Here is a 19,211-nt window from a genome sequence, read left to right as displayed (position 1 = left end):
TTTGGATATTTAAATTGTTTTATTTTCATAGTCGGAACACAACATAATTTTGAATTTTGAAAAAGCGGGGAAGACATACAACATAATTCCATTCATTTAAAGTTCAAAAAGCAGGCACAGTAAAATTATACTTACATATGTGGTACAGAAAAAACAAAACAGTACACTTGTTGGAAAAACAGGCATATGAATTATTTTCAAAAAGGAAAAGGCCAGATACAAAATTTCGAATAGTGACTCCCTCAGGGCTGAGAGAGGTGAACAGCATCTTCAAAGGTTTTGATGCTGTTTCATTTCCAAAACTAGGTGGTTAATTAATGAATGCTTGTTTTTTTTGTATTATTCTCTAAATTGTACATATATATTCCATACACTCTTCTGTATATTTCTTAAATTTAATTTTTTAAAATAAGCAAGAAAGTATGTCAATTTAGGAGAGTTTTATCTAAAGTAGCTAACCAAATATTCGGCCTTGAATAAACACCATCTTTACTCATCTGAAAAATGAATTTATCCACAACATCTCTTTCCTTGGAAATACTTGGTAATCCAGTTTTATTATTTTTTCCCTCTTGTATCTCAGCTGTGTTATGCAACTGAGCAATGATATTACCACTATTATTCTAAAAGTCCAGTTAGTCAAAGAAAAGTGCAAGGCATTCTCCTTTTAGAGTCTCACCTCAGTGAATCCCAACACACTGATGGGGCCCTCTTTACCTTCTACTTCATACAAGGATATTTTTGTTACTGTCAGCCTCATCTCCTGTAGCCTGAGATAAAACAATGTATAAAATAGCCCCAGTCACGCTTCTTAGTGAATACCATTCAGGGTCTATTTCTAGCAGGGAAGCCCCATATTGGTGTTTTATAATTCATACTCATTAGAAGGATTCCTGCTTATAATTATAATCTAAGTTCTAAGTAGAGGGATTCTTCAAATTATTCAGCATGGACTAACCGGTTATCTGGGGAAAGTGTGGGGGAAAAAATTTGTGTCATCTAATGTTAAGGTAAATGCTGAAGAGCTGAGGTAGTATGTCAGAAAAGTATTAAAGTGGATCCCTTCAGATAGTGGAAAATATGTGTACATCTGTGGTCTGTCCTTGGTCTCCTGGTGATCTGAATAATTCATTTTTTCTTTTCTTTTTTTTTAAAAACAGCTTTACTAGGGTATAATTTACATCCTGAAAATCTGCCTATATAACTGTACAGTTCACTAATTTCTAGCATAATTATTCATATATAACTATGCAACCATCACCACAAAACATTGATTTTTAAGAAGTATATTAGTTCCTACTTATTTTTCATTATCCAATTTAATCACAACTTTTCCTTATAATTTTCTCTTCCTATTCTGGTGAATATTGACACCCCCCCCCCTTTCTCTGTAATACTTGTCTGTCTCCAAGGACAGACTTTAGATATCAATTATCTAGAACTATACATGTGATTTAAGAGGTAGCAGCTAAGCCCTCTTCTATCCCCCAAACACTTTGTCATACTACTTTGTCTTTACAACAGTGCCTAAACCCCCACCATTAGAAATATTTACTTATTGAATATGGAGTGTATATTAGCCAGTAAGTAGTATCGTGTCGGTGTTAAATTTTCTGAATTTGATAATTTAGACCTGTGATTATGTAAGAGAATATCTTGGTTCTTAGGAGATACTTGCTAAAGTATTTAGGGATAAGAATTATAATGCTTGTGACTTAATCTAAGGTGGTTCAGCAAAATAACATTAATAATAATTACATACACATAAAACCACATGGGGTGGATGTGGGGGAGACTAAGAAAATGTGGGAAAATGTTAATAATCGGTGAATCTAGGTGAAGAGCACATGGGAGTTTATCATACAAATGTGCAATGTTTCTGTAAATTTGAATTTTAAAAACAATTTTTGAAGAAAACATGTTCCTTTAGTTCAATGATTCTCTGCCTTAACAGCACATTAGAATCACCTGAGAATTTTTAGAAACTACAAATACTTGGTCCTATCTGCCAGAGATTTTGCTTTAATTGGTCTTGCATGAGGTCCAAGCATCGGAATTTCGTTTAAATCTTTTTAAGTGAAACTTTTTTCTTTTTATGTTTCTTTTATATCCTTCAAAACATCTAGCAAGGTTCCAGGCATAAAACAAGTCCTCATGATATTCTGATTGAAGTGAATTCATAAAAAAAAAAAAAAAAAGATAATTTCTTAAATGTAGCCATAATCATATCATGGCTGTTTACCCAAATCAGCAGCTATAAACGTATAAATATTATATGTGCCAATGATACGTGACTTTTACCTATAATACTCGTATGTGTGTATCCTTCCCGTTATGACAGAGGGGGCTTTCACCCTGCCTAAGAGCTGCACTAATTGTAGTTTAAGAGGGCCAGTGCTGCAAGTTCTAAATACCTATTCCCCTCCCCTCCAAAAAACCTGTCAGATATAGAGATTGAAGCCCATTTAGATGGGACTATTTTTAGGTATGGTTCATCAAGAATACTGTTGAAATCAATGATGCTAAGTACTTTAGACTTAGAAGGAACAAGCTGGAATATGAGTATATTGGAGAGGACAAAATGAAAAATACTGATATTTAAATTATATGCAGGAATGATGAAAAGGACATAGCAGACGGAAATACATGTATTTGAATACAGAAAAACAAGTGCCTTCATAGATCAATAAAGCAAGAAAAAGGGACTGAGAAAGAGTCAGAGATCCACTGGACTAAAAAATATCTTGAGAGAATTCAAGACAAAATTATAAACTGGCCCAGACCATTTTCTGGTTTTTTTTCTTTAAATCTCTGGAGCAGTTTTTTTTTTTTTTTAATTACAGTAACAAATTCTAGAAAAGAGATGTGTTGCAAATTTTATATTAAAAAGAAAATTAAATAGGAAGAAGAGCATACTTCTGAAAATTCATCTATTGAGTCATGCTGGAGAATAATGACAGCATAATAGAATTTCTGGGCATATTGGAAAAAAGTTCCTAAGCGTCACAAATTCAAGTTGCTCCGTTAACAGTATCACAATGATCACTCTCATGAAAGAGGCTCCCGCATCATAGAAGACCCCAGCAAATTAGAATGACATCTTGAAAGGCTCCAGTGAAATCCACTTAGGACACCGAGAATGGAGTTCAATTTGTGAATCCTCTTTTCATTATTCCAGACTTCCCGATAATTGAGAAGAGAAACGAGTGAGGCTGGTAAACTATTTCAATATCTCTTTAATAATGCTCTGAACTTACACAAGAGTATGGCTAGTTACTGTGGATGTAAGATGTGCAATGGTTCTTTATTCTCTCCACCGTCATTAAGGCAAGGGCAGAAGTAGGGATAAAGTTTCTCCATGAAAGTGCTATTGAAGGTATAAATGTGGGTCATAGCTTTAGCATTGTAGAAGGACACCTGCCCTCCTTCATAATCCAGGTATATGCCCACCTTATTGAGGTTGCTAGTCAGTTTCAGACTGCAAGAAGGCAAATCCAGAGCTTTTAGGTCATCCTTGTCCCTTAGTCTTAAAAGCCAAAACCCTTGCTCAGGAGTTAGAGGACAGCTGCCTTTCCGAATGATAGACTCTTTGACCACTCCAACTGTCCATTTCGTCTTCTTTGCTACTTCTACTTCCCAGTACCACTTTCCAGAGGTGAAGCCTTTTGAGCCCAGCACAGCCACGCTTGAGTCAAACCTCTCTGGATCATCCGGCATTACCTGCTTAATGTCACCATGCCACACACTGGTTCGGTTTTTGGAGAGCACCAAATTTGGGTGAGCTGTTTTAGGGTCCAAAGTCAATGGAGATAGGCCTAGTAAGAAAATAAGAGAAAGCAGGGCATGGGAGAAAAGGGGTGAATGCAAATTCCCATAGAAAAATGCAGTTACATAGACTTTATCTCCCCATGTGCATATACTCTTAGAACAGGCAGGTAATTACTTATATACTTTTTATTGTTTTGGTACCCATGTGGCTATATTCTAGGCATTTTTGTATTTGTGGTAAAAATCAGACTTTACTTTGAAGCCATTTATGCTCTAATGAAGAAAATAATGCAAATAATATATAAATCTGTGCTAGTAAATATAAGAAAATACAAATGCTGAAGATATAACAATTAGGTAAGTTTGTCCTAGGAAAGCTTTCTAAGGAAAGTAAGTATTTCAGTTGTGATATAACTGAGATGTATTCAGGATTCAGAGGCAAGAAAGTAGTGGGTTAAAAACAGTAGCTTATGTGGGATAGACCATAAAAATCTTGCCTGTTAGAGGCAGGTAGGATGGAGCTAACTGGTACAGTGTTTAGAGGATAATGGTGAGAAGTTTATATTTGGTTTAATAAATAATGGGACTTGTGAGATCTGGGACGTTTTATGCCACTGCTAATCAGAATGTGTTCTACAAACTGTACGGTTACCAGTCTGGGATAAGATAGTAGAGAAATTAAGAATAAACTTTAAGAAACTTTTGGAGCAATCTGACAGGTTAATTTTATGTCAGTTGAATCTAATAATTAAAAAACTGGACTTGCACTTTGTAATTTATTTTTTTAGTTCCATTTTTTCAAGTAATTAGTTTGTATTGTATTCTACAAACATATCAGTCCATGACAGGTTGAGATTTTAAAAACTGGTCCTTCATCACAGGTAATTTGGCAAGCATTGATTTAGACAAATCAAGGGGCAGCAGTATAAAAAAGAATTTCTAAGTAAAGAGAGGTTGGAAGCATAACCAGCAAAAAGATGATACAAACTCTAGGTGTGAGATAATTGAAACTTGGCACAAAATTTGATAAAGGAATCATAATAGCTATGTATGTTTACATCACAGATACAGATACACATATGCATACATTTGTTGTTAATGGATTTAAATATACTTGGAAGAGACAGCAGTTCAACCCAACTCTCTCTTTCCAGAAAAGCCTATGTTTTCTATCATCCCAAGGATTTCTCTCCAACAAGAGACTTTGAAGAATCCTGAAATTTTTCCAGACAGGCTGAATCTTCTCTCCTTCACATATCCCCCATCCATGTTGGGTTGTTACTCTTTCCAATGTGATGACTAGGATATCTTTGGAGGTATCACAAAGGCTTCTTACCAACCTTTTTAGAACCCTAGTCTGATTTCATCACCAAGCTTCTGATACCTCCAGCTGTTTTGTTCCCTCTTCAAAATTTGGAACTGTTCCTAGGTGTTCAAGTAACTATTTGTTAAATAAATAAATGAACTTCAATCAAAGTTCTGTTTGAAATCTTGACACCATCTAATTCCACCATGCCTCATATCCCCGTTATCCTTGGCCAACATTCAGAATGTAGACCCCTCCAGTGCTTTATCCTATAACATGCTCTATCCCCATTACCTGTCCTTTGCTTTCTCTATCTTCACCCGTCCTCCCACAGCTCCCACCCAACCTTTTCACTCTGCCCTTTGGAACTCCCTTTCTAATTGACTCTCCTGCATCTTTAGTTTACAGAATTCGCTCATCACTTCCTTGGTCTAACAGAAACCTGGCTGTTTCTTCCTCCAAAAACACAGCTTCCAAACGTTCACAAGACTATTTATTTTCTAAATTCAGATGCCAGAGATCCAGTAGCCACCACTGCTATGTCTAGACCCCTACTCTTCTCCTCATCCTTATGTAAAAATCACTTTTCATTTGAAGTTCTTGCCATTCCATTTCATATGACACTCTATCTCTATTTGATGCTATAATATACAAACTTCCTGTCACACTCCCTGCACTTTAGGTTGACTTTGCTTTGCTACCCCAACTCCAGCCCATCATCCCAAGTGACTTCACTATCTTTTGGATATAGCCACTCTCCCACTCTTACAGGTCCTTGACTTTACTGTTGGTGACTGTTGACTCCATTACATTTCAGCTGTCTATATCAATGATCATATTCTGGATCTCATAGTTACTGGGAAATATTCATTCTCTAAAATCTTAAACTCAGATATCCCATTCTCTTATTTTTTTGAGCTTTCTCACTCTCATCTCCCCCTACAACCATTGCTTGACTTCATTAATCTAGTCCCTGATTTATCCTTATTTTCCTAAGTTATCTGCTTCCTGGCTTAAAATCCTTCCCTAAACAACTTGTCATTAGCCGCTTTCTTTCCAGTAACCTCCACACTTTTATTCTCTTATCTGCAGCACCTGCCATGCAACTCTCCAACCCTGAATCTATCCAGCTATTCAAATTCACATCCCAATTCCTGACCCACTGAAGGAGAAAAATCATAAAATTTTACATATAGATAACACAACAGATCATTATTTCCACTTTATGCTTGACCATCAGCGCTGCTCAGAACTCCTTTATTTCCCAAATCAAATCATCTCCAGTTTCTCACAACAGTAATTTCAAACTCTCAATTCCCTTCACCCCGCCCCCAACTTCTATTCCACCACTTCCCCTCCTCAGCCCCAGGCAGAAGACTTTTCCCCCTGCTTCACAGAGAAACTACAGTACATCTTATAGGAATCCCTCAATTCTTCAACTCAACTCATACTGTAAGCTCCACCTAATAAAATTGTTTGCCTCTACTATCTTTATCTCATCTGCAGAGGAAACTGAAAAGTCAGTACCTTGCTCTCTCTTTAGATCTCATTCACTCTTCCCTACTTCCACTAATTATTCCCTTTCTGTGTGTGTGTGTGTGTGCGCGCGCGCGCGCGCACACGCGCACGTGTGGTGTGGTGTGGTGTGTGTTTTGACAATATAAATTTATTATCTTACAGTTCTGGATGTCGGAAGTCAGACATGGATCTCACTAGGGTAAAATCAAAGTGTCAGCAGGGCTTCATTCCTTTCTAGAGGCTCTAGGGTAATTATCCCCTTTCTTATACCATTGATTTTTGCCTTTCTACAGGCTGCTTCCCTTCCGTATGTTTTTAAAAGTCCTCCTTTGATGCTGTTCCCACACTCACAGCTTCCCTTTTAGTGAAACTTCTCCAGTTAGTGACCTATTCATTCCACTGCTGCCTCATTCCAAATTACTCCTGAACCTTTCACAATATAACTTCTCCCATTCCACTCTTGAAATTGCCCTTACCAAAGTCACCAATGGTTGTTAAAGAACAAAAACATCTCTTTTCCAATCGTTTTCTAAATTGACCTTCACATTTGGCATCAATGACCACTACCTTCTCCTTGACAGTCTCTTGCCTTACATTCTGTGTCAACTTCGTTTTCTGTTGTTTTTTCTTATTTCTCTTGCCAGACAGAATTCCTCAATCTCTTTGGGGGCCTTCATTGCCTTTTATTTGTTGGTATTCTCTATAAGGTGCTCCTTCTTTGACTGTATATTCTCATTTTCCTTAGGAAATCTCATTTACATCAATTCCTTCAGCTATATTCTATACTGATTATTTCAGCCCTGCCAGCTCTCTTCAGGTCCAGTTGAAATAGTACCTATTTGAATATATTCACTTAGTTGTTCTGTAGGTCCTTCAACACAACATGGTCACAATTGAACTCATCAATTCCCTCCAACATCTGCATCTCCTATATTTCCATCCTTAATGTTACCTTTCTCTGTCCCTTGCCAGCAGTTACTGTCTGGTACATTTCAGCTCCTGGAATTCTGTCTCTGGAATCTATTCTTTATTTTCCGTTCCCATTCCCATGCCTTTGGCTTAGATCTTAATAATTTTTCGCCTAGATGGTTAATACACATGCTAAGTTGGTCTTCTATAGTCTCTCCTTCTTGGGATCAGAAACTGTATCTCTTATTTCTATGTGTTTGGAGCCCAACTTAATGCTTAGCATGTAGCAGGTCCTCTATCAGAGTGTGTTGAATAAATGAGTACATTTGGTGATATTTTACTGATACACATAAAAATAAAGGAAATACGTTAAAATATTTTAAATTGGAATTGATAGAACTACAACCAGCAAGCCAAATCTGGCCTGCCAATTGTTTTATAGATAAAGTTTTATTGGAACACATCAATGACCATTCATTTACATATTGTCCATGCCTGCTTTTTCACTGTAATGGCAGAGTTAAATAGTTTTGACAAAGACCATACAGTCCACATGCCTAAAATATTTATTATCTGACCATTTATACAAAAAATACCAGCCCCTTTCCTAAAGCAACAGCCTCTAGGCAAAAAAGGACAAAATATGAACATGCAGAATCAGCAAAGAACCAGAAATAAGAAGTATGAAGTATACTTTACCAAGGTTTGACCACAGTTACATTATTAGTAAAATAGCCATATATTAAATAAATCCCATTTGTTTTTCTTAGATGTAAAAATGTACCAAAAATAAAGAAAAATCAATTTATGCTTTAAATGATTGCTAGAAATAAAGTTTGATTTTGCAGGGCAAAGAGTACAGGAAGAAAAACACACTGTTATCCCAAGACAGCTAGAATTTGCAGAGTAGAGTAACACAGAGGAGGGAGCTTTGCAGAGACTTTCGAACATCTACAAAGGGATTCCCTCAAGGATGTGGCTGAGTACTGATCTTCAGTGAAACTCATTAGGGCCAGCAAAAGAATCTCCAGAAAGTAGCAGGCTGAAAAATTTCTAGAGTTCACACAAGACTGGGAATAGTTTGCAAACCTGCCAGCCAGAATGGAAAAATGTCATAATTTGTGGAACATTAGGCAGGGTACTCAAAGGGCATCACCTTAGAAAATGGGCTAAATTAGCCCTCATTTAAAGGCTGCTGTTGAACTATTTTAACAAAGCTTAAAAGCCTCAGCAACGGTTAAAGACAGTGTCAAAAGGAACAAAGTTATTTCAAATAACTACATGGCAAAGTTAAATCCAATAGAGCTTAAAGGATTACAACAAAATCCAGCAAACAGCAATGTAAAATTAATCATGTTTGACATCCAATAAAAAATTACCAGCCAGAAGAGAAATCTGTCATGCAGAAGAATTCCAAATAACTTATATAGTCCACCTTCAAGGAGGAGGAGCATAACTCCCCGCTCCTTCACTGTGGGCTGCTTATAGTGACTTCTTTCCAAAGTACACAGATAAAAAAGGGAAGGAAAGAGTAACACTACACTGGAGAAACCTGACACATACTACTTCAGCTACTACAACATCAGTGGTCATAGACCGTATTGACAGTGTGTATGCTTGATATGATGTGATGAAAATGGCACTTTATCTGGTTTCCCTCTTACTAACTTATAACCCTGGTCTTATGAGAAAAACATTAGACAAATTGCAATAATGTGGCATTCTACAAAATACATGGCCAGTACTCCTTAAAAATGTCAAAGTCATCAAAAACAAGGAAAGTAAGTCACAACCAAGAAGAGCTTAAAGAAACATGACAACTAAATGTGATGTGGCATCTTAGATGGAATCCTGGAACAGATAAATGACATTAGGTAAAAACTAAGGAAATCTACCAAAAGTATGGACTTTAGTTAGTAATAATGTATTAATATTGGTTCATTAATTGTAAAAAACATATATCATACTAAATGTAAAATGACATATTAATAATAGGAGAAACTGGGGATGAGGTATATAAGAACTTTATGTATTGTCTTCTCATTTTTTCTATAAATCTAAAAGTGTTCTAAAATATAAAGTCTGTTAAAAAGAAAATAAATTACTAACCATGCAAAGCAGCAGGAAAATAAGACCCACAGTCAGGAAAAAAAATCAAGCAATAAAAGCATGTCCAGAAATCACAACAGTGATGGAATTAGCAAAGACACTAAAACAGCTATCATAAATATCTTACATTTGCTTTAGGATGTAAAGGAAAACATGAACATGGTGAGGAGGGAAATGGAAGATATATAAAGACTCAAATGAAATGTATCTGAAATGAAAAACATCTTGAACAAGATTAACAGAAGATTAAACACTGCAAAAGAAAAGGTGAAAGAACTTGAGTAGCAATAGGAACTATTCTAAATGAAGCACAGAGAAAAAAAGCTAAAAATACTGAGCACCAGTGATAAGTCAGCCAATATCAGGTGGTCTAATATGTAAAATCAGAGTCCCAGAAAGAAGAAAAAAGGGGGGTAGGTGAAAAATTATTGAAAAAATAATAATAGACATTGTTTCAAATGTGATGACAATGATAAACCCATAGATTCAAGAAACTCAATGAACCACAAGCAGAATGAATATGAAGAAAATGATGCCAAGACCCAGCATAATCAAACTGATGGAAACAAGTGACAAAAATTAAATATCCTAAAAGTAGCCTAAGAAAAAAGAAATAGTACACACGGAGAAATACAGATAAAAATGATAATAGACATCTCATCAGAAACTATGCAAGTCAGAAAACAATGTAGTGTGATATCTTTAAAGTACTAAAAAAGAAATCCATCAACCCAAAATTCTATATCAGAGAAAACATCTTTCAAAAAAAATGTAGTAAAATAAACACTTTTTTCAGAAAACAGTAGCTGAGATAATTCCTCACCAGCATACTTGAACCATAAAAAATGTTAAAGGAAACTCTTCAGGCAGAAGGAATAATGATATCAGATGGAAAATTGTATCTACATAAAAAAATAAAGAGTGCCAGAAATTGTAAAAATGTGAATGTAACAGATATGTCTTCATTTTAAAAATCTCTTTAAAAGGTAATTGTTTAAATAAAGAAAAATAATATATCTGGAATTTAGAGTGTAGAAATAAAATGTATGACAACAATAGCATAAAGGATGAGGAATGTAAGTTTTTTACCCTATATGTAAAGGGCTGTTATTTGAAGATCGTATGGGATAAGTTAAAGATGCATATTGTAAAATCCTAAAGCAACCAAAAAATGTAGAAAAAAATGAAATAAAATAAGTATACATAATAAAGCAATAGTGAAGATGAAAGGAAAACTAAAAGGCACTCAATCCAAAAGAAGATAGATATAGAGAAAAAAAAGAACAAAGAACAGATGGTGTGAATAAAAACAAATATCAAGATACTAGATTTAAATCCAGTCATATTGATTATTATTAATGTCACTGGTCAAAACACCTCAATTAAAAGACAGAGATTGTCAGATTGGATTTAAAAAGCAAGGTGTAACTGCATATTAGCTACATTAAACACTTAAAATATAATATAAAAACACAAATGAGTTAAAAATAAGATGATGGAAAAAGATACACATATTAGATAAAATAGAATTCAGAAAAAGGAATATTATTAGCGGGGATACAGAGGAACATTTTATAATTATAATTAGACTGATTCATCAAGAGGTCATAACAATTCTAAATGTGTATTCACCTAATAACAGAGCTTCAAAATACGTGAAGCAAAACTAATGAACTGAAGGGAGGAATCACACTACCTACTTTTGAGATTTATTATAAAGCTAAAATAATAAAAACTTGTGTTGTTGGTATAAGAATAGACACTACAGGTTGATTGACAGAACTGAGAGATGATAGTAGACTTACAGTTGATTTTTGACAAAGGTGCCAAAGTATGTCAGTAGTGAAAAAGAGTAATCTTTTAAACAAATGATGTGGGAACAATTGGACATTCGTGTGGAAAGAAATAACCTTGAATCTTACCTTACGCTATATATAAGAATTAACTGTAAATGGATAATAGACTGAAACATAAGAGCTGAAATAATAAAGCTTCTGGAAGAAAGTATAAGAAAAAATATCTGTGGCCTTGGGTTAGGGAAGGATTTCTTAGGATACACAGAATAAAAACATTTTTTAAAAATTGGTAAGTTGGATTTCATCAAAATTAAAAAACTTTTTTTCTTTCACGAACCCTGTTTAAAAAAAATGAAAAGGCAAGCCACAAACTGAGGGAAAATATTTGAAAACGTATGTCTGATAAAGAATTTGGGTCCTTTAAAACTCAACATTTGAAAAAAAATCCAATAAAAATAATGAGCAAAAGATTGAACACACTTAACCAAAAAGATGTATGGATGGCAAAAAAGCAAATAAAAAGATGCTCAGGATTAGTCATTAGGGAAATGTCGATTAAAACCACAGTGAGATACTACTATACATCTAATAAATGATTAAGATTTCAAAGATTGACACTATCAAGTTCTGGCAAGGATGTGGAGAAAGTGTGGAAATCTCATCCATTGCAGGTGGGAATGTAAAATGGTACCGCCACTTAAAAAAAAAAAAAAAATATATATATATATATATATAGTAGTTTGTCACAAAGTTCAGCATACACTTAACACAGCCCAGCAATCCCACCACCAGGTATTTGCCCCAAAGAAATTAAAACACAAAATCTGTAAATGAATGTTTAGGCAAGTTTACTCATAATAGCCTTATGAGTAACTAGAAACTACCCAAATGTCTACCAATTGGTGAATCAATAGCAGATTGTTATGTATGCATAGAACATGATTATTGATAAATACAACAAACAGGTGAATCTCAAAAAGCATTATGCTAAGTGAAAAAAAAAACAGCCAGACCAAAAGACTACATAATTTATGATTATATGACACTTTAGAAAAGACACAACTAAAGTGGAATAAAGCAGTTTAGCGAGTGTCAGGGGCTGGGGATAGAAGGAAGAGACTGACAGCAAAGTGACATGCAGGAACTTTTTGGGATGATAGAAGTTTTCTACATCTTGATTTTGGAAATATTTACATAAGTATACACATTTATCAAAACTCATCAAATTGTACACTTTAAAATGGTGAGTTTTATTCTATGATAATTGTACCTCAGTAAAGCTGATCTTTTTTCAATGTCAATTACCTGGGGAAATTGTTAACAAGGGTAGATTTGTGATGCTCATTAAGTCAGTAACTACTACTAATAATAAGTCTATATGAATTTTATTTAAAAAACTTTATTTAGAACTTTATTTCTATAAAGATTTGTATTTAGAACTTTATTTTATGTTCTTGAAATGCCATCTGTGTTCTTTTGTCCTGCTCAGTCCTTTGGTATCTGCAGGATGACAAAAACTTAGTGCTCTAGGCACACCTATGGAACTTACTGGTTTTCTTTTGAAACACTTAGGATCTCTAAACAATTTCCTAAGATATTATTCTCTATATTATGAACATCAAACACAAGAGGATTTGTAAAAACCCTATTACATTCAAAGAGTACGTACAGTAACCTCCTCCTCCAGGGCAGAGAAGCTCCAGGGATTTATATAAGTGATTTAGCAAAACAAGATAAAATATTGGTTGTCACTTATGATACAACAATCAAACAAAATCATAGGCTGAGAAGTAATTCTGACATCAGACTCAGTTTACCAGTAAAAAGCCATGAATTCTTAGGCCATGTTACCAAAAGAAATTCAGTCACACCAACTAGCCTTCTTTTGGCTAAACTCTACCCTTACCCCCATCCTAGACTCTATCTAAAGTACTAATTAGGGCCACAGAAGAGGTCCCACAGATGGAACATAGATTAGGATAGCCAAGAACCCATCGTCACTACCCACTGATACCTGGAGAGAGAGTGGACTGCATTTCCCTCCACATGATGTACTGGATGGGACCTTTGTACAGTCCCGGATTCAGCTTCCTGGAGATAAATTCTCTGGGTGTCAGCACCCTCATTCCTTGCTTCAAGCTGCAGGGAACGTAAATCATTTATTCTTGGACATCCTCCAGGGACTGAACGTAGGGTATTAATACCATATGGAAACACTTACCTGTCCAAGAGAGGTGTAATATCCTAGAAGAGGAAAGGGGAAGAAGAAAAGTTAGATTCCTGTTCATCAACTCCAGAAATGTCTTTGGTGACACTGGCCACCACCAGAATTTGATTGTCAATACTGAGAGCCAGTGCAGATGGTCCCCATTCCGTCGCCACCTCTCACCTTCCATATGCATTTTCTAATCTGCATCCTTCATCTAACCCAATATAAGGGGGCCTTGTCTTGCTCTGATATTCTAGAGCTCCATTTTACATGGAACAAGAAAGTGAAGGTTAAGCTATTTTTATGTGTACTGCCACATAGTCTCAGGAAAAACACACAGTGCGTATTCCAGCCTCAAGGCTACTTTTCCTTAATCTGGATAATTAAGCTTCTGAGGGCTGTGGTGGTAACCGATGCCACTTTAGAGGTGAAGCTTCAGGTAGCAAAGACTGGCAAACAACTTCTCAAACAGGTAAATTTATCATGGCTGAGAGCCAAAGCTACAACATAAGTTGCATTATTTTTGAGAAATAAAGCTTCAAATTTCTTTATGGAGAAATACTAAAATATTAACACACACTGTTATTAATGGCATTTTGTTCTTTTCTAGGAGGATGAAAGTAAAGGTTTCTATTGAACATAAGGCAAAAGTAGCCTCTGGCTTTTCTCCCAGAGAATCTGTGCTATCACAGTATTTTCCCCTTGTGGGGAAAAGCTGCTTCTACATCTTTTCTGCTTCCCCCCCCCCCCCCCCCAGTAGTGCACCCATTCATGTTGACAGGGAGTCTTACTTTGAGAAACTCGAAGGAGTCCTGCTGTCCCATCCGTGCCTGGATGCTCACCAACATCTCCTTGGCTAGGAGACACTGTTGCTGAAGCTGGTTCAGGCTCAGCTCCATCTCCTCATTCAAGGCTTTCCCCTCTTCCCGGAGCTCATTTAAAATGTCCTTTTCTTTGCTGTGCAGGAACTGATGCAGCTTTAGAAACTCCAAGGAGATGTGTTGCTGCAGATGTCGCTTGTTTTCCTGGAAACGTCCGTGATCATCACCTTGGTAATTACTGAGACTAGCACTTGGGGGGTGGGGGCCCACACCACCAGGACTCACACAACTTGGAAATACCGTAACAGGAAAATGCATAAACATGGCTGCTGAGTGTCAACGTTCAACCATACTAAAAGGAGCCCCCCTTTGTATTGGCGGGGGGGTACTTACTCCATCTTTCTCAGCTACTTTAATAGCAGAGGATGAAAATAATCAAAAGTGGTCTGTAGGTTCCTAATGCAGTACTGAGGTGGTAACCAATACCACAATAAATTAGACTTGGGGTTAACCAAACATTCTAGAAGGAATGACAACACCCTCCTGCCCAGGAGTGCAAACCAATATCTACTAAGTGGTGCTAGACGGGCCATAAGGAGGCTGAAAGAACTGCCCGAATCAAGAATTTGGAAATGGGGAGATGCCACTCCTGCTGCCAGGGAATGTAAACGAAGCAGGAGATGGGAAATGTTTGAAGCACTGAAATTGACAGCTGCTACACTTGCAGCTCTTTTCTTAGGTGACCTCAACATCCTCACAGGTGAGCCACCTGATATCCTGGCTTCTTGGTTCCGTATCCACCTCATTTCTAGTGATTTCCACCTTTATTACTCATCCTCTTGGTTACAATGAGGATTTTATCATACCCAGCAATTGCACCATCTCCAAAAATAACTTTTTATACTCACTCAGACACCCCTGGTGCAACAATTTTGGGGTCTCATTGAAACCTCCTGTATATTGACTCCTCCATTTCTGTTCCTTCAACTTCTTCTGTCTCCATGTCCCCTCTTACCCAGCTTGGATTCTATAGTCCATCATTATAATTGCGCTCATCAAATAGTCTTTAACTCTCTCTTTTCTCTAGCTCACACGTTTCCCGTTTTCCTTCTACCTATTTCACCACTAGTTCTCAGTCTTATTTGTTGGTTCTGACTCCCCTAACCAAGCTCTAAATATTAGAGTTAGTTGATATTCTCTGTCCTGGGCTCTCTTCCCTTCTCATTCTGCACTCTTTCAAGGTGGTATCCTTTTACCACAACTTTACGTACCATCTAGATGCTGATGTCCTCTTTCCAGCCTACATCAACTTCTAAGTTCCAGATTCCTATATCCAACTGTCTGTGTGGCATCTCCATTCGCCCCCACATCCAATGAATCACCACAGCTAGGTTATTTTTTATCTCCAAAGCATATGCTGACGCCGTTCATTTCTCTTCCCCCCCGCCCACTGCCTCTCCATCATTCTCTGGGATCACTGCCGTAGCCTTCTACCCATTATCCTTGTCCTCGTCTCGCTCAATTCATCCTCTGCAGAGCCACCAGACTGATATTTTCCAAATAAGATGAAGCCATGTCATGTTTAAACCTCTTAATGGTTTCTAATTATTTACAGGGTGAAGTTCAACATTTCTAACATTATCTACAAGAGCCTACATGTTTGGGCCCATATGTGCCTCTGCCATCTCATCTTGGCTACCTGGATCCAGTTTTATTGGCTTTCTCTCTGTTTAACATAGCAGCTAACTTCCTTTCTCAGGACTTTTCCATATGCTCTTTACTCTTCATCGAACATTCTTCTTCAGAACCCGTCCTTCATAGTCCCCTCACCCAGGTCACTTAGCTAAGTTACCTATCCTTCAATTCTCAATTATTAATAGGTGACTTCTTCAGAGAATTCCCCCAGTCTAGGTTAGGATCCCCGTTTATATGCTCTCATAGCACCTTGTATTTTCATTTATAGTAATTATCACAGTTGTTATTTTATTGTTATTGCTGGGGTTATTTATTTAATATCTGCCTCCCAACCTAGTGGAATATAGTATCTAGGGTAATGCTTGACCCACTCAGTAAATATTTTTGAATGAATGAATGTTAACTTTAATAGCTGAACTAGGAACCCTTAAAACAGGAACAAGGTTCTTTGGAGACATCATTATTTCCCTCTATCCTTCTTCTTCCTCTCACTGTATACATTTCTTCTTCCAGATGCCAAATGCCAGAGAATACTCCCCTCCATAGAATAATTAACGAAGCAATAAAACTCCCCCCACCCTAGGGACTGATTTGCCAAGTCTCTAACCATTAATGTTGTCCTAGAGTTCCTGTGAAGTTGCAAGTATAGGCAGTAGTGTTATTACATTTGGAGGAAGCTAGGAAAGATCAAATCTGATGGGAAACATCAGCAATCTGAGAGACCTTGGTTCAGAGGTAGCCTGGTTGTAAACCCAAAGAAAAGAAGGTATTTCTTTGGACAGAGCTATCTTTAGTGGATTTGCCATAGATAAATTCCTTATTTTGCCATAGATTAAAGGACAGACCAGACAGATCACAACCCCAATACAATGACCTAGTGACTGAACCATCAAAAAGATCAGCATATTAGGGGAAAGGCCAGTCTGCTCACTCTGTAGATCAACTATTGGAAACTGACTCCACTGCTACATTCCTTTCTACCCTCCTGTGCCTGTTTTTTAATTCTATCACCCAGTTATCATTTAGTGTATTGATAATATAGTATAGGTACCCTTCGACCCAAATAGCTAGTTACAAGGCAATATTCTAGTTCAATATCATAACCCCTCTGCCCTGCACCTCACCTTGTAAGCAGCAATAGCATCTTTCTGCATGTTCCTCAGGGCCTGAAGTTCCTTCAGGGTTGCCTCCAGTTGACCCTGGTAGATGGTAAGCTCCTCCTGGGAATACCACGTGGAATTAACCCACACTGACTTGGGAGAAGGGCCATAAGAGATATCTCCCCCAAAGCCCCAGTGTCAGAAAAAAAGCCAACTCTTGCTACAAAAGTCTTTCCTTTCCCCTGTATCACAGTTCCTGTCTCTTTTAAGAATTGTGAAGAAAATTACAAGCAGCAGAAACATTTAGTTTGTTTTACCTTCTTAGTTAACTACAGGGGTTTGAGAAAGGCAAGAGAACTCTATGTATTTTCTACCCTAGTTAGACTGTTCTTGCTATACCTTCACTTACATTGTTTTCACTTAGAGCACTTATTTCTTCCTTCTGCCCATCCAAATCCAAATTATTTCCCAGTTCAAACTTTTTCACCATATATCCCCTGACTATGTCAGTTTTCTCTAATCTTTTCTGAAATTCTAAACTTTTATGAATTACTAATGTGACAAAATTATGCTCTCAATCATAGACTATCTTGTATTACTTCCATTGTTTTATTCATTTTGACTAAATCTCAAGACTTTTAGAACCAGAACAATATCTTATATGTCCATATTCTACACAGTGTCTAGCAGAGTGCTGTCACGGCAAGGTTTAAGTAAATATTTGATTGCTTGAAGGAGTAGGCCACAGGTCCTCCACTGCTCCTCTCCTATAATCAGCAATTCTAGAGAAAGAACATTGCAAGATACGTTGTATTTTCTGAGCACTCTGAGCTTTCTAATAATCATCTGAATAAAGGGGTGGGATTGGAAGAAAGAATATTCCCCTCCCCCAGCTTTCCTACGGGATTGTTCAAAGCCCAGGGCTCACTCACCATGAAGAAACAAACAGCATCAGAGATCTGCAGGAACTCTTTAGACTGCCCCACAGACAACTTAACATCTTTGCATTGGAAGCAGATCAGTTTCCCGTCTGGCTTACTGAACAGTTTCAGGTTCTCTCCATGCTCTGGGCACAGTGGATGGCCCTTGAGTAGGGGTAGCTTCTTCATCTTCTCTGCCAGCTTCTCCAGTGCAAGGTTGAATGTACAGTTGCTATATTGACATATCATCTTACACTCAGGACAGAATGTTTCCTTTGCTTGCTGCTTCCAAAAGTTTTGAATGCAGGCCTGGCAGAAGTTGTGGCCACAGGTTAGCATCAGTGGATCCTGGAACCAGTCATTACACAGAGGACAGTGTAGCTCCGTAGTAATATCTTGTATCTGCACTTTAGAGGGTGTCTGGGTGATCAAATCATTCACTTCAATGTGGTTGCCTGGGTCAGTGTTTGCGGAGGGTTTGGGAGATACCTTTGGAAAACAACAGCTAAAATAAGTTCTCTTTCTAGCTGTCCATTTCAGTACTTCAGGATAGTGGGCTCCATTCCTAAAGGAGCTGAGACTTGGTGCAGCCAAAGTAAAAGCACCATAATCTCTTCTTCGAAATTGATCCAATAAATTCAGTGCTTTCTAACATCATCGTTTCTTATTACTCCCAACACTATTTAAACTTTAACAGAGTACTCAACCAAAGAAATGTATTTTATTGTACATCCATCCCTCCACCCCTTTCCCCATGTATCAGTTGAAAGTTTTGCTTTCAATTTCTGTTCTCCTAGTTACTACCTTTGTGTTTGACTTTATTTTCTGGAAGTCATGTACAAAGAATTGGAAGATCAGTCAGATTCCTCAGTCAATGGCACAATATCCCCAACTATAAAATCATCCAGGTCCTCCCCCCTCCTTTGTAAAAAACACATTACACAAATAACATATATACAGAAAAATGTAGAATCTTAATTATACAACTCAATGATTTCCAACACTATACATTAATTTTGCCTGTTTTTGAATTTTATATAAATGCAACCATGCAATATGT

The 19,211-nt window shown here is 36.9% G+C and overlaps 1 protein-coding gene across 1 annotated transcript; it reads right to left on the bottom strand.

Moving 5' to 3' along the window:
* Positions 1–3,218: 3,218 nt before the first annotated feature.
* Positions 3,219–18,774, bottom strand: TRIM69 (tripartite motif containing 69). The gene is given in 7 exon segments (XM_088797185.1): positions 3,219–3,815; positions 13,421–13,545; positions 13,628–13,650; positions 14,407–14,640; positions 17,256–17,351; positions 18,164–18,688; positions 18,691–18,774. Coding segments are annotated over 7 exon segments (1,614 nt in total). The 5' UTR covers positions 18,760–18,774; the 3' UTR covers positions 3,219–3,273.
* Between the last annotated feature and the right edge of the window lie 437 nt (positions 18,775–19,211).

Source organism: Rhinolophus sinicus, chromosome 3 (assembly GCF_057876585.1).
Source record: "Rhinolophus sinicus isolate RSI-liver-muscle chromosome 3, RSI-T2T, whole genome shotgun sequence".
Lineage (NCBI taxonomy): Eukaryota > Metazoa > Chordata > Mammalia > Chiroptera > Rhinolophidae > Rhinolophus > Rhinolophus sinicus.
The sequence above is the reverse complement of the archived record's forward strand: the minus strand, read 5'-3'. Positions and strand labels throughout refer to the sequence as shown.